This window comes from Watersipora subatra, chromosome 3 (genome assembly GCF_963576615.1).
Source record: "Watersipora subatra chromosome 3, tzWatSuba1.1, whole genome shotgun sequence".
NCBI classification, from domain to species: Eukaryota; Metazoa; Bryozoa; class Gymnolaemata; order Cheilostomatida; family Watersiporidae; genus Watersipora; species Watersipora subatra.
The window spans coordinates 48713395-48729092 of NC_088710.1; the positions used below are offsets into that span (position 1 = coordinate 48713395).

The 15698-nt window shown below is 36.7% G+C and overlaps 1 protein-coding gene across 2 annotated transcripts; it reads right to left on the reverse strand.

Annotated features, from left to right (window-relative positions):
* Positions 1–125: 125 nt before the first annotated feature.
* On the reverse strand, positions 126–15258 carry LOC137392104 (KAT8 regulatory NSL complex subunit 1-like). 2 transcript variants are annotated; one of them, XM_068078730.1, is made up of 10 exons: positions 15200–15258; positions 13548–14718; positions 12008–12456; positions 11775–11904; positions 10966–11018; positions 9301–9366; positions 5965–6208; positions 5334–5583; positions 4457–4793; positions 126–606 (listed from the first exon to the last, which is right to left on the reverse strand). In XM_068078730.1, the coding sequence occupies exons 2-10, from the start codon at positions 14540–14542 to the stop codon at positions 365–367; spliced, it is 2766 nt and encodes a 921-aa protein (XP_067934831.1). In that variant the 5' UTR covers positions 14543–14718; positions 15200–15258; the 3' UTR covers positions 126–364. The 2 variants fall into 2 exon arrangements, with proteins under 2 accessions (XP_067934831.1, XP_067934832.1); XM_068078731.1 differs by lacking the exon at positions 15200–15258 and having other exon boundaries at positions 13548–14325; positions 14450–14481.
* Between the last annotated feature and the right edge of the window lie 440 nt (positions 15259–15698).

Consider the following 15698-nt stretch of genomic DNA (forward strand, 5'->3'; position numbering starts at 1 on the left):
CAATTCTTGTTGGCTATTTTTAGACAAGAACTTTGACAGTAAAATGTATGTGCTGCCATAACTATTTTGTGAATCTAATCAGTCGTATCATTGTGCACTTGTCACAAATTTGTAACACAAAAATAGACGTAGCAATATAATAAAATGGTTATTTACATACAGAGGTCATATTTACATCACCGTTAAATAACATGCCGTGTGTAGAAAGTCAATTGGCTAGGTCATAATATACATGTGAGCCAAACACAAATTAATAGAACGGTATAATTAGGCGCAGTGTTCACTATATCTATGTATTCTCAAAGAGTAGAAAAATAGAGTTACAATGTGCAGTTGTACAGATTTTTCAGAAACTTCTCAAATGTCAATTTTTTGACAACTTGAGTACTAGTGGGTGCTTTTGCTCGCCAGAATTTTCCTCTTCCGTTGATATCACCTTCCACCTTCGGTTTGCACTAGAGTGAAAACTGCTTCGACGAGAAACTTTTCGGCCCGTTTTCATCTGCTCCAGCTCTGCTTCTGAAAGTGGGAATGTTCGCTGTGGCCAAGGAGGCACGGCTACCACTTCTTGTATATCCGCAGAATGTTCCTTCTTTAGTCGGCTGCCTAAAACATTGTATCGGAGTATAGATTAAAGCGCATAATCACCCTCGTAATCATCTATACAATGCAGTTACACATCATAACAGGAAATGCAGCTCTTACTCATACGTGCAAGTAAGGATTCCATCAGTAGAGTAAGAATCGTCATAAAAGAGAAATACAGTGACTTGGTCACTGAAAGAGTGAGCGTTATTAGCTTCAGCATGATCACTGCCCACAAAATCAAAGTTCACCGCGAACCCACAAAATGTTTAGTAATGAGATGAAATGAAAGTGAAATCAAAAAACTTGAAATGAAATCAATGAAATGAGCCTCTGACTTGACTAATAGACAAAATATCCATCAAACTATAACCTTAGTATAATACATTTATTTGGCTGCAGCCATGCATAGTATAATACATTTATTTGCCTGCAGCCATGCATAGTATAATACACTTATTTGGCTGCAGCCATGCATAGCTAGATGAATATTTTGTGGAGAGCTACAAACAGTTCATGCTTCATACCAAACTGAAACACACTAAGTTCAGTTAAACCTCAGTTCTCGAGCATAATCTATTCCAGATTGTTCAAATGGCGATTTGTTCAAAATCTGAAACAATGTTTCCCATTATTTTTATCTGCTCTCAGTCTGAGAACAACTTTTTAAATCATATTTTACATTGTAAACTGGATACGCAATAAGAAAATAGATATCATGTAAAATACAGTGATTGCCTCATAAAAATCTACTATTATGTTCTCAATAGCTTTATGGTTTAGATATTGGATTAAATTAGGTTGGGGAAATTACTGTACTGAGGTATCAGTAGCAACTCGTACCCAGCCTCTCTCACTAAGAGTCTGTATTGCACACCTTAAAAAACTGTCTAATAGTTAATTTTTTACCAGTTTCAAGATAAACATGAAGTAGCGGAGAATAGTTTAAACTAAGGTTAAGGTGAAAAACATTGAAGAGATACAGTAATGTATCCAAGCAAATTAAAATAGCACAGAAATATTTCTGTTGTTCTATTTTTACCAATTGTAACATAACAACTAGCCTCAGGTTCTTTCAGTTTGGTAGAGAGTCAAATTTTTTGTCAATCAAAGTCCGAGGCGTAAAAATCAATTTGCTGGTACAAATCTGGTTTGGGCAAGATCAGAACTTTTCAAAGCCAATGTACGAGTCGACATACAGCCCAATCGTATAAACCTGCTACCATCAAGAGCAGCATCAGTGAGGTGCTATTAGCTAGATGAGAGTGCATTCACTCTGATGCAATAACTTGTTGGCACTTCGCTTGCTTTGATGCACACAAAATGACAATCAATTTTCCAAAGTATAAAACCAAGAGATAAACAAGCGGCATCAAATAGTGACTGGAAAATTTGATGGAGCATTGGATTTCCCCATAAATAACAACAGTAAATCATTGAAAGGATTGGCCTTGACTCTTTCCTTACCAAATTAATCTTTTCACCGGTACATAATTACACATTCGGTAAAAGCTAATGTTTGACAATAGAGCATATAAACTGTAATAACTTTTGAACCACATTATCTATAAAATATATTTTGATACCAAATTAATCAGCACAAAACTTTACATCACCTGATGCCATATAATATACTACAAATGCTCTGCAGAATGAGCTCGGACACTTTTTCGGTCATTTCTGCTACTATCATGACCATGTTTGAGTCAGACAAGTTATCAATATTGTTACAGATCGCAGCATTATTATTCCTGCTAAAAATAAAATAATCACTCAATAGTGCTATTGTTCAATAAAAATCATCCAAAGCCCTTTTCCTACAGATAATGTTTGGTTCAGTGCAGTGAAGAAATCGCGAAGCAAAATAAAGCGAAACTATGCTCAGGATTGGTTGTAAACAAATATTCTATTTGCTCAACACATGCAGATAATTGTTTCCTTACATTTGCCTATGGATACAATAGGCTAATTGGCAACTCAGTTATCAGAAACATTTTGCTCGGCTCGTGGTATGTATAGAGTTAAAGAGTTACCAGCTTGTATATGAGTGTAAAGAAAAAGTTCACAAGTTAATTTCCACTTCACATGAGCAAATAACTAGTATTTTATTGGTGGTGCACGCTTAAAATAGCGTAGCAACATGTGCCTTAACAACAAGGTTAGAAAATTATAAGGTCATTGTGCGGTTTATACCATTACACAAAATCTTTCAAAACGGTTGGTCCACGCTGACATTCGTGATTCATAACCTTGATAAAAAAGCTTCTAAACCAGTTGTAGACTATTTACAGAGTTTAGAGACACTAGTAGCCTTTAAACAGAATTGTAAGTTCCAAAAGTAGTCAACTGGAATTTATAACAATCCGTGTACAATATAATTGGTTACTTAGAAATGCAATAGTAAAGGCTAAAGAGGTAGATAAGCTTGATGAATGTCTTACGCACTAACTCATAAAATGACATTTTTGAGCATCATCTTCTTCAATAAAAATAATATTAGGCAAAATCAAGCATTCAACATTTGCAAACACATTTTCATTTGACCTATCTTCAAAGACACTTCTAACTCAAGTTCACATCGAAGTTATACTTAGTTTTCAAGCAGTTTGAAAAGGAATTCATTTGCCCTAGACAGCACAACTGACTCGGTTAGCACAATAAATATGAGGGATATCAACAGATTTGTTCTTCAATCATACACTTTTGATATTAACTCTTTGGTGGACAAATTTATTTTCAGTTTCCCCTCCGCAGGCAAATAAATTTAGAAAAAATCATCCATGTTTTACTTTTAATATTGTGGTCATAACTAAAAAATGGTTTGTTTGATCTTCATAAACCAACAATAAAAAGCGATAAAAAAAAATTTGCTACACAATGGCACTAATAATGACTAGATTACATCAATAGCCATGAATTATTTCTTTGTTATCGTCATGGTTGACATGATTTTAGTGACAAGTATGCCTGATCATCAAAACTACACTCCAATTTGAAATAACTATGGTCTAAATCTGACCTGCTGCCTGTCTCACCTATCTGTAGACTTTAAAATGTTTAGATGAATGATTAGAATGCTCTTCAGGAGCAATGTACACGTACGAGCAGCAGGGGATACCATTGTTAAGGCTTATCAAAGTCTGTTTTTTAAATGAAAAAGCTTTCCAAAAAACTGCTGAGGCTGACGGCGTTAATGTCGCTCTGCACGTGGAGTACAAATATACGCAACATAAATGTTCGAAAATGTTGTAAAATAAGCTTAATAACTGCTTTTTTACAAACTTTTACACTTTAACAACAAACAACAAGAGTTATGTGAATGCTAAAATGAAATGCCTCTTCACAGTTCACTTGGTGCCATTATGATAAAAATATGTGATCTTGTTCACGGCGACTAGATTTCATCAGACAGTTTCACTGCTCCGTAGGAAATCGAAGGGTATATTTTCTTAACTAGTGCATCGCCATGTAGTATTCAACATACATTCCATGTGACTAAATGAATAGCTACTGATCGACCACAATACGATGCTGTTTCAATTGTCCAGAATATTAGAAGATGTGGTGGCATTGTAATAATGCGAGTTCCATTTTATATAGGATTTGTTGTAGGGTAATAAAAGTTGATGTATTAAATTATCAACTACGCGTTTATATGTTGGGAGATGAATTTTTAGGACACTACAAGACAGCTTTTAAGCAGATAATTGCCATAACTTCAGAAAGTGTTCTCTTGATAAACCTAATGCAATCACGTAAACACACTCACTGATGTTGCATTGGAAAAATGACTGGAACACATCAACCCGATGTGAAAGGTTAACCATTATTATTGACTATAGTATGATAAACAGACTGCATGTCTACCCACCTGTAAATGAACTGCATCGTTTCCTAGCAACTGCAGTCATTTCCTCCTTCAGTTGTCCAGGATCGTGAGAGGCGCTGAGAGGGGCAGGAGTAACCTGGCCAAGAGTCGAAGGCTCGCTGGAGTTAGTGGTAACATCCACGCATTCCACCTCCTGCCCACCGGGTGAGTGCATGTGTGAACCTGAACTAGACTTGTTTGGACCAGCACCCACAGTAGCACTGTGGGTGCGAGTGCGCCGAGGAGCGGAGGACACAAAGTTAACATATCGAGATTTCTCCTTAGCCTCCATGATACGGTGCCGGGCTTTGTACCTGCTGTCTGATATATCCTCCTCTATCTATTAAACAAGATATCCAGGGTTACATCTGGACAAGCTACTGAATTTGGTTATCAAACAACACACTTGAAATTACTATTAGATAAGATACAACTTTTCATGATAGCTGGCTGATACCAATATCCACTGTAGAATTATAACGAAGTTTTGTAACTTGTTATCGTTTGAGGCAGTTAATATTCTCAAGGTGCAATGTTTTCATTTGCCGAAGGATACTTTGTAAATCTCATTATTGAAGAATAAATTAGAAGGTAAGGCTTCATTCAAAGAATCAAATCTTCGTTGTTCCACAAATTGAAGGATTCTACAGAGGGGCATTCATCGCAAGATAAAAATTAAACACAGATATGCGCTGTCCATGTGTGTTATCTGATTTTGGTAGAAAATCACAAAAAAGGCGCTGCTCAGTTGGAAAGGGTGAATAAAATTGAGTACCACCACAAAGTAGATACAATAATGTCTCCTAAACAGTTGGTGCGTCGTTATGTTACAGAAATTACTGTACAGTAATTACTACTGCATAGTAGCGTGGAGCCTAACCTCTGACACAGCCAGACTCACAGATGAATGATCTGATGCAGGCAATGAGTGCGCAGAAGAGACAGGTGTAAGAGAAGTGCTTTCAGCGGCACCATTTCCGCCAGTTTCGACAGAGAGATTCTCTTCAATGGGCACTGATGGTATATCTATCTCTGCAGGTGTAACAGGTGTAGCAGGAACAGATATAGAAGCTGTCCTGTACCGCTGCTGTTCGTGTACACTAGTACCGTTAGGCAGGTGTTCACGCCATCTGAAACAGTCCAGCCACCTGGTTGTACCTGTCATAATCTAGAACTAGGTACACTAACAAATGCTTTATGTTGAGTGAAGAGGTTTTTGGCACTACTATAAAACAAAGCAATATCTATTGAGCTTATCAAAGATGATTTTCCACAGGTTTTAGAAACATTGTATCTGTGTCAAGTCTGATATTCAGAAGACAATCATTGATTTGGGAGCTCATCCCCTATTTAATGCCACGTCAACTCAGTATTTATCAGCTCATAGCAGCAAACAACAAGTTTGTATCACTGCTACAGCGAAATCTGCGGTAAAATTTTAAAAAAGGTTGATTATTGCGTCCTATTAGAGGCATCGCTGAAATTAAAGTTGATACTTGACACTCACTAACCTCGGTGTGTCTATTTCCTTGTATTGTAGCCGTTCCACCCGAGTTGCTGCCGCTAGGTTATAAGGTATGACAATGTTATCAATGTCATACGCGCTAGTGTTCCGTTTATTCATTGTCCCAAAAGTATTTTTGTTCAGTTCCAAACTGGCAGGAACGCTCTGAGAAAGGGCAAATTCGGTTCCATCCCGATTTAATTCATCGTCACTCCATTTTGGTGCATGAGAATTTGAGCGGAATCGTTTGCCTGAAGATAGAAAACAAAACCATAGTAATTAAACCCCTATGCATCAGAAAAATGAGAAAATTCGGCAAAAAATTGAGTCTTGGTCACCCAAGCGCAACACAAGGACAAACTGTTAGGTTAAACCCAACAAAACAACATAAAAATGTGAGGTTGATCATTAAAACAATACAATTAAGATGCATACAAGGAGAGCTCTATGAGAGTAAAACAAAACAGATTTACAAGTTTTAACAAAAGGGAACTATCTCCTCCTCCATAAGCATAAACATCTTTGCCTGATGCTGGTTGTACAGCTGTACTGACTGTACTGACTGTACTACTGTACTGACTGTACTACTGTACTGACTGTACTACTGTACTGGCTGGACTACTGATGCTGGTTGTACTACAGTAACTGTACTGACTGTACTACTGATGCTGGCTGTACTACTGTACTGGCTGTACTACGGTACTGGCTGTACTACTGATGCTGGTTGTACTACTGATGCTGGTTGTACTACTGTACTGACTGTACTGGCTGTACTACGGTACTGGCTGTACTACTGATGCTGGTTGTACTACTGTACTGACTGTACTATGGTACTGGCTGGACTACTGATGCTGGTTGTACTACTGTACTGGCTGTACTACTGTACAGCTACTTGAGCAACGGTTTACACAAAACTGGAGAAATTAGGCTACCATCTCTAGATTGTTAGATCTACTAAAATGGCCAATATCATTTCTGGCGGCATTATTTAAATATACATTTCACAAAGTATGTCTGTCGTCGTATGTGGATCTGTGCGCATTCTAGCTATAGATTTTAACATCTTGATATTAAAATTCCGCGTACCGCGCATTGGATTTGAACTCACGACAAATGTACCGACAAGTTTCTTCTGTGGACGCCCTACCACTGAGCTAGAACACCATAGTGAACAGATATGTTTTCATATAACGAATACACCATGCGCATGCTAATTATTTTAGCCTCGCATCCACGATTTTGATTTGAGATTAAAACAGCTCCGGTAACAGCATGGAAACATTCGTTAACAAACAGAGAAGCATTTTACACTTCATAAATTCTTTACAAAAAAGGATGAACCATCTGAGACGACATCTCTACCGAAGAAATTTGCTAGGGAGATAACCTATCCAGTCGAGTTACCCTAAATTGTTTTGGAGGAGGATTCTCCTTTAAAGATGTGAAGTAAACTTGCCATTGATGTTTATATTTTCTTTTTTCCTACGAATTTTGATGTAACTGATCCGTTACTTTTTTCGCTGTTTCATTATCAATTTCTGGAATTTTTAGTATTGTATCTTAACCTTAAATGTTTTTGATGTTTCAAGAGCCAAACATACGAAATGTTTACTTTTGTTTTCTTTTTCATCATCATAAATATAAAACTTTTGATTAAAATTAAACACCACCTTTATCTACCCGTTTTTATTTATAGTATGCAGTATACAGTAGTTTATGGGGTAAAACGTTAAAAAAATACTTTACCGAAATTGTTTTCTCGCCTTTGAATGGATTAAAATTTAAATAAATTTATTCCAGTGGGAAAAATTGTTTCAAATTTCTCGGTGTTCGAACAACCTTCTGGAACGGATTATGATCGAGAATCGAGGTTCCACTGTACGTTATTAAAAGATATACCTCACTGAAAGTTATGAAATTTTAAATTCGCAGTTGTTTTAAAACTTTTACAGTTGTTTTATTTACTTTTAATTTAGTTCTGCACAAAACTTTTCCTCATGATATGAAGTTTGAAAGTTACAGTTGTTTGACAAAGTTTGAAAACCTTTACAGTTGTCTTTATTTTCTCTTTTAATTTATTTCAACTACACGAAGCACTTCTCTTATCATATGTAGTTTGCAAGTTAGAATAGCAAATGTTGTTATCTGTTAAGTCCTATCAATTTTTTGTCCAAAGATTTTTTATTACCCGGGCAACGCCGGGTAGCACAGCTAGTCTAGACTAACAAGAGCAATGTCTGTCTGTCCGAAGCTACTCTAAGAGCATTAGGGGAAAAAAGATTCCTCACACGGGAATTGAACCCGTGTCATCAGTTCATAGGCAATAACACTACCATAACACCTCTTAATGATCCTATCATATCTGTACTTAAATGAAAGGAAACAATTATCTGCGTGCATTGAGCCAATAAAAAATATGATAACCCATCCTGAGTGTAGTTACGCTTTGCAAAATCTTTAATTTTTTATTGCAATTTATTGTTATCAATGAGCAGTCGTGCTACACGCATTACAACTACAAATTTTTACTAATTTCAGATTCATGGACTTGGGTGATTTTTATTGAACAATAGTACTACTTAAATACATTATTCGTATTTTATTAGTAATAATAATGCTGTAAACTGTAATAATGTTGATAAATCTACTGACACAGATATGCTCACAGACTTTTTAAATCTTTTCGATCTAATTCTGAAAAGCTTTTGTGGTATTTCTCATGGCATAGGCTAATGTAAAACCTTACGATGATTAATTTGGTAACAAAATATTTTTTTATAGACTGTGTGGTTCACAAGTTATGACGATTTATACACGTCCCTGACAAATATTAGGCTTTATCGAATTAGAGAAGCGCGTTAGAAAAACGATCGCAGTGCTCGGGAGTCAAACCCGGAGTGTCCAATTGAAGTGCAAGCATACTACCATGACAACACTCAGGAGCCATAGTGATTCACAGGATAATTCTCCATATACTGACTACTAATGACGACCTCTCACAGCGCATGGGGCTGGCAAGCATGCTAGTATTTTATTAAAAGCTGCAAAACTATAAGCTTTGCTGAAATGTTGCAATAATGATGCAACACGGTTTCCTATAATAGCAGCAACTACACTACGCCATATAACTAGGTCATTCATTGCTAGACAAAACACACATCAACTAGTTTCATGAATCTCTTACGAACATACAGTCCAAATTAAATTCTTTCTTAAAATAGTGAACTAAATTCACCAGGACTGCACTACCCACAGTTAAGATGTAGTCTACTATTAATAGACATTCCATGTCCTTGAAATGTTCTGAAAAACTGAGCCTTGGCAAGCATCATTGAAGTCCTACCTTTTTTCTTGTTCTTTTTCTGTTTGAGGAATTTTGTCGTGATCTCACCATTTTTTACCTTTTGGCCTAATAAAATAATAATTGTCATGTTTACTAGAGATCAATTATGGTGTACAAATAAGATAGATTAACAATCAAACATTGACAAAGAAAGTTCAATTTATATGCCACGGTTGCATCATGCTGGAGCAGGTATTTGTATAAGCCTACATTGTACGTTGCTCAAGTCATTTGAGAGCTCAAAAGACAATGCATAAATAATTCTAACAATTAAATACAGCAGACGCTCCCATAATGTATATACCTCCTATAATGTAAATTCAAAACAACATAAAAATTTATGTGAAGTTTTGGCTTCCTACTTCGTAAAAGATTCCATATAGGATAACGCAATGTCAAGTTGGGCGAGTTTTAAAAATCGATTTGAATGTGAATTTATTTCGCCGCACTTGCGGAAGAAAAACGCGGTTCGCTTGGCGTAATTATAATATATAACTTTCGCGACATTATAGTTCGTCGTAATAGATCGTTAAATGTGTCGACAAAAAGGCGAATAGGATAGCTGCGCTATTGTTCATGAATACTAAGGCGATCGGTTAGTGCACGTGTTACAGCGCCGGTCTGCCAGTCTTAATATCACGAGTTGGAGGATCGTAGAAAACTATCTTTATCCTAACCTTGACCCCTGAATAGTGATTCGACGAACAGGTAGAACTGCTTTTTATAGCAAAGATTGTTGTTTGGCCTTATTGTAGACATACAAAATATTTGTTATTAGTTTTACTTTGCAGATTAGACTGCTGTTTAGAAAAATAAGCAAATCGTTGTAAATGAATGTCCCTATCAACTTGTAAATTTTCCGTAATCATGGTTTATGAAACCAGTGAGATTGATCATAAAAAGGGAAAAGTTAATGCAAACCAATAATGGTGCAGTTATGGTACAGCCCACATATTAAAAGAGTTAAGTAATGTTTTTCCCTCTTGCATGGCCAAAGGATTGGGTTTGGAAAGGTCTTGGAACAGATTAGACAGTTTACATGTATTTTACTGTTCTTATAACGTGAATTCCCTATAACATAAATGTTCCTGGAACGAATTTTTTCAATTTATAGGAGCGTCTACTGTATATCATTTAAATAAATATAATATAATATATACATCTACACAAAAAATCTTAAACCAAAGTTATACGTGAAAATGTTGAAAGTTTTGTGAGGGTTTCGTTGTGGTTTTATGTGAACAGAAATGTAGGGTCTGCAATGTGTGGATTCAGTGATGGTGTGAATGATAGAAATAAGCAGCGTGACTTACTCTGAATAGAACCATCTATAGTTAAGATTAATTTACATATCTTAAAATTATTTATACTAAATTTTTACAAGGTTTTCACTTTTAGTTACAAAACCATGTTTCGAGAAACTTTGAATATCAACTTTTGGAAATGATTTGGTTTATCAAAACAAAGATTTGCTCAAATAACATATGGATTGTTAGCATGTTATAAGATATGTTGAGTAACTCGTTGGTGAAAATAAGCCAAAGCCTGATTGAATATAAATCTGTAACACTCACCATTCAAGAATGAAACCAAGAAATCCATGATGTAAGATAAATTCATACAAATTATATTTTACTACAATAGAAATACAGAAAATATAATTACCTTTTGCCTTCAGCTGGTTATCTTTCGATTTCTTCAGCTTTAGTGCCAGTTTCCTAAGAAGATATACACAGATGCTCGGAATAATATCAAAGACGAGTATAGGTTACGGACTCTCAATTTAATTGCTTGCTTACATAACCGCAATACTGAAGGAATAAAGATAATAATGAAGATATTTCCCAAAAACTATATTAGTGACACGCAATGCTTTTTTATACATCGACTACGACCCTGCGCAACCATCTATGCAAGTCGGAACTACTATTGAAAGAAATAGCCAAGCGATAATACATGATTGGAACGTGAAACACTTCCTCCTTTGCAAATCTATGCTGTAAAACCAGTCCAGATGATTTTAGCAACAAATGCATACCAAAGAAATGTCTAGGTGATATTCAAATTACCGTACATTTCGGACTATTACCCACATCCTTGTATAAGCAGCATCTGCTTTATTTAAAAAAAATGATAATAAAACAATACATAGGCCACACCTTTGTATAGGCCGCAGAAATCAGGATGTTCATTTTTAAGATGGCAGCAACTTTGCTAGTTAATACGGAACAGTGCCTAACGGCACTGTTCCGTATTAACTGACGCTTTTTAACCCAGTGCCTAACAGAACAGTACCGCTAGGCATTGGTTCATATTTTCTTTCACCGCTAGAGGCGTACTAACCAGAGATTCCGATTGATGCGCCCTAGCGGTGAAGGAAAAAACCACAGAATAGCCACACCCATATATAAGCCACATGGCTCAAAACATCATAAAAAAGTAGATGTTAATAGTCCGAAAAGTACGGTACTCACTGTTTCTTTATAACACGAGTCAAGTCTTTCTTGCTCTCGGTGAGAAGCTTTGCATCAACTGGAACAGTCGCTGTAAGCTTTTTGTCATTAGAATTAACTATGTCCTCCAACTCAATACCTGGATTCACATCTGTCAACAATAATTGCAACTTACTGCTCAACATCATTATGGTGCGTAGCACTAGATGTACATGGCAATATGATACTTTCAAAACACAATAAAGTTAACTCACCTTGAGGAAAAGAAAGCACAGGGTGATAGCTTGCATCCAGACGACTGACTCGTTCATGTTTATGGAGGGTTTCAATATCTGCTGGTTTGGCATAGTGATGTTGGCCAGCACATATAGCACATCTCCGCACAGTTTGTACACACTGACACTTAATAATAGGGTACTGTCGAGCCTTCCGACTGATTGTGTACGCCTGAGAGGCCTGCACTAACTGGTGTCGAGGTACACGGGAGTGATACAAAGGCAAGCAACGAGCTGCAGAATCTCTTGAAGATTGATCATCCAACAATTCATCCTGAAATGAGACTTTTGATGATCTTAAATGTTTATGAAGTTCACCGTGCTGCCTTATCTTATATTCAAGATCAGCGACTTGTGCCTGAAGCCAGGTCCAACGAGAAATAACCATTGCACGGTCCCTCACCCATCGCCAGCATGCAGTTTTCTTTCTGTAATGTAAATGATGAACCATCTATCTCAAATGAATGTTTTACTGAATAATCTTTACTATAATAAGAGACACATAAGCTCGCTACCACTACACCACATAAGAAAATAATTCGCATAGTTATGACAGATGAGGATTTCTCATGACGCACCAGACTGCCAGTACACGGGAGTAGATTGCATCTACAATTGAAATCTGTTACTTAAGCCAATAACCTTTACGTGAGCATTTAATTTTGCTAGCAATTCCAATAAATGCAAGTGCACCACAAGAGAAATGCATTTTTATCCAAGTGTGATGACATACATTTACCGACATTTTCAAAGCTAACTACTACTTTTAACTTCTTTTATACAAAACCAGTGTAATTTGGTAGCCACTACAGACGCCATACGACATTAATTCATTCCGGTGTTGGTCTCGCAAGGCGAAAATGGCGTGTGGAAACCCATAATAGTTATCTAATGCAAACACCCCCTGGTAAAAACATCAAAATTTCATATACATACTGCACATACTAAACATTAGTAACAAAATTGTACATTAACCTTAGTAACTATAGTTACCTACAATAACTTTAGTGTATTTAGTGGTGATGACCTGCAATCAAGTGTAACATTACTATGTACAGTACATACCGAGCTCTTACCTCCGAGACAGACAGATAACAAACTTAGAATTTAACATCAATGAATTTGGCTTCCTAAACAGACACTTACAGCCAAGTTTTAGTATGGATTTTAGTAAAATCTTGATCAGTCAGACAAAGCGTAAAAAGGAAGAAGCTGTCTCAATGTGTTCTCTTCGAAAAAAACAAGCAAGTACACATTGGGAAGCATCAATGGCTACAGACTATACTAATGTTGCAAGGCCCCTTGCAATAAACATTTTTGTTTGATTTGCAAAATGCATTGTCCATTAATGATAAGCAAAATTGGCCTTATGAGAACATAAAATTTACAAAATCAATATTTTCTGCTCGCTAGTCTTGCGCCGGTAAGATAAAGTATGCATTGCTTTGTTATGCAACCTCACTAAAATCATTCTACAGCCAAACTCATAGTTAACCAATAATGCTTGTCTCGAACTTACATATCAGCTCTGGATGGAGCCATAGATAACCCCTGAGATGGCTCATCATCCATGTCATCTCCAGAACTGCTATCAGTCACCTCTGAATCAATATCCATTTGCAATTGTCTAAGACTGGATGATGACATCTTAATATCAGTTTCTATTTTCTTTTTTACATTGGGATTGGTAGAACTGCTGCTTGCGCGGTCGGGAAGTCTCAACCGTATATGTTCTAATCCATCTTCTGTACTTTCAAAAAGCTTTTCAACTTTGCAAGTGTAAGCCGAACTATTTTCACATACACCCATGTTATGAGAGATCAACTGATTACGAATACTTGGAGCATCAGGTGGACTGTTCATGACTTCAAGCGGAATTGATGAATGTGTACTGCCAGGAGAGTTTTGTGAAGCTACAGACATGCAGCTTTCCACAAATCCTTTAATTTGCTGCTTGCTATGTCTGGTAGCTAAAATTCCTTGCAAATGGGTTATACGTTTTAGAACATCACAAATTTCACGCTCCATCTGTGTCTGCTTTTTACTGACATCCTCAATACTAGGGGCAATGCTCTTCAGGTCAGGCCGACCCGAAAGCTTGCTAGCAAGCAAAGGAGACATTGAATTCTTATGCAATTGTCCTCCATGTGCCTCTACATTTTGCGACACACTTGCAGACTTCGAACTAGCTGCACTAATACACTGAAGGACAATGCGTGGCGTCATAGTTGAATCAGTTGAAGTTCTGTCATCATCCGAATGGTCGCCATGCCCATTAGATGCTGTTGCCTTCACATCTACAGTAAACTTGCCATTACTTGAAGTTTGTGTCAATTTTGTGTCATTAATCTTTCCATTAATAGATTCATTTCCGTCCTTAACAGATTGTTGAAAAAAAAATGGTTTAGTGAGAGAACTTACTATTGACGCAGCATTAGTTGCCAAATTAGATTGGCAAAAATCTTCTTTGCTATCTACATCTTTGCTGTTCTCTCGAGTTAAAGCTGGCGACATTTTATCGGACACATCGTTGCGATTCCTCTCCTCAGCAATGACTAGTGATCACCGGACAGGTGTTGCAGGGTGCAAGAACTACAGGAAACCATGAAGTAGTCCAGAAATAGTAATTATCAGGTAGTTGCGAATACTGCAGGAATGTGCGACCCTCAATGATGATTCCAAAGCAATGCCTGAAATAGGAATTAATATGATAGTATTAGTAAACGTGCAAGTGTTCGACAAATATCTAAAGGAGATGATGGTAATAACCTGGAGACAATGCATAGTCAACACAAAAATACATTATTAGCCTATTATAGGTATCTGAGATGCGTATACTACCATACTTATTAATCAATCATTTCCAAAGTATAAGGGAAGCATAGTAGAGCAATATCCATGTGTTATAAAAATGCGAAATTCTTATGTAGATCTCTATTGCAACACAATATTTCTATTCCACATGGCCCACTTACATAACTAAGCTACTCTAACTGTGGTTGTCGCGTTTAGTTAAGCAGCTTTCACTCAAAATTTCTCGCGAAAAAATTGTTGTTCAACACTACGGAAATATACACGTCGATGCAATGCAAAGTTTTCGAGCAACCATGACGCAACATGAACAAAATTTCTTTGCAGATATGCAATTTGTCACTCTTCAACAACACTTACCAATATGAATAGCACAATGTCGTAATGGCGCGGTCTGCGTAGTTTAGCGAGCTGCTCGTGTTCTCTCGTTGCCTTTACGGTTATTTTAGAAACATCGACACTTTCTCGCAAATTACGAAGATAAATGCAAGCTAACCTTGGTTATAGCTCATCGATTGAAATATCAGTAGACACTGGAGCAATGTACGTGTACCTATATGGTACGGCAGTTTAAACTCCGTCTATGAAAGGTCTTCTTCGAATGCGCCAACGGCGGCAACCTTTTTTTACATCTATGTACATAAGACGTAATTTTAGAACTTGAATGTCAAGGTCCTAGTGGAAGATGCTGAAAATCGCCTTACCGCATTTAACCATTATCTTCTGTTCGGTGTTCAATATTTCACACTACGCGTAAATAACTTTGCAAAACTATCTTTCAATAACATATTTTACATTCGACTTTTTACAGTACTTAGATAATGAAGTAGACTATTTTTAAACAGAATCACTTGAAGTC

Coding starts and splice junctions, on each gene's coding strand:
- LOC137392104 (XM_068078730.1), bottom strand. CDS start 14,542: ATGTCGCCAGCTTTAACTCGAGAGAACAGCAAAGATGTAGATAGCAAA. Junction 11,019..11,774: donor ACTCGTGTTATAAAGAAACA/GTGAGTACCGTA, acceptor ATATCTTCTTAG/GAAACTGGCACTAAAGCTGA. Junction 607..4,456: donor ACGATGCAGTTCATTTACAG/GTGGGTAGACAT, acceptor ACAATGTTTTAG/GCAGCCGACTAAAGAAGGAA.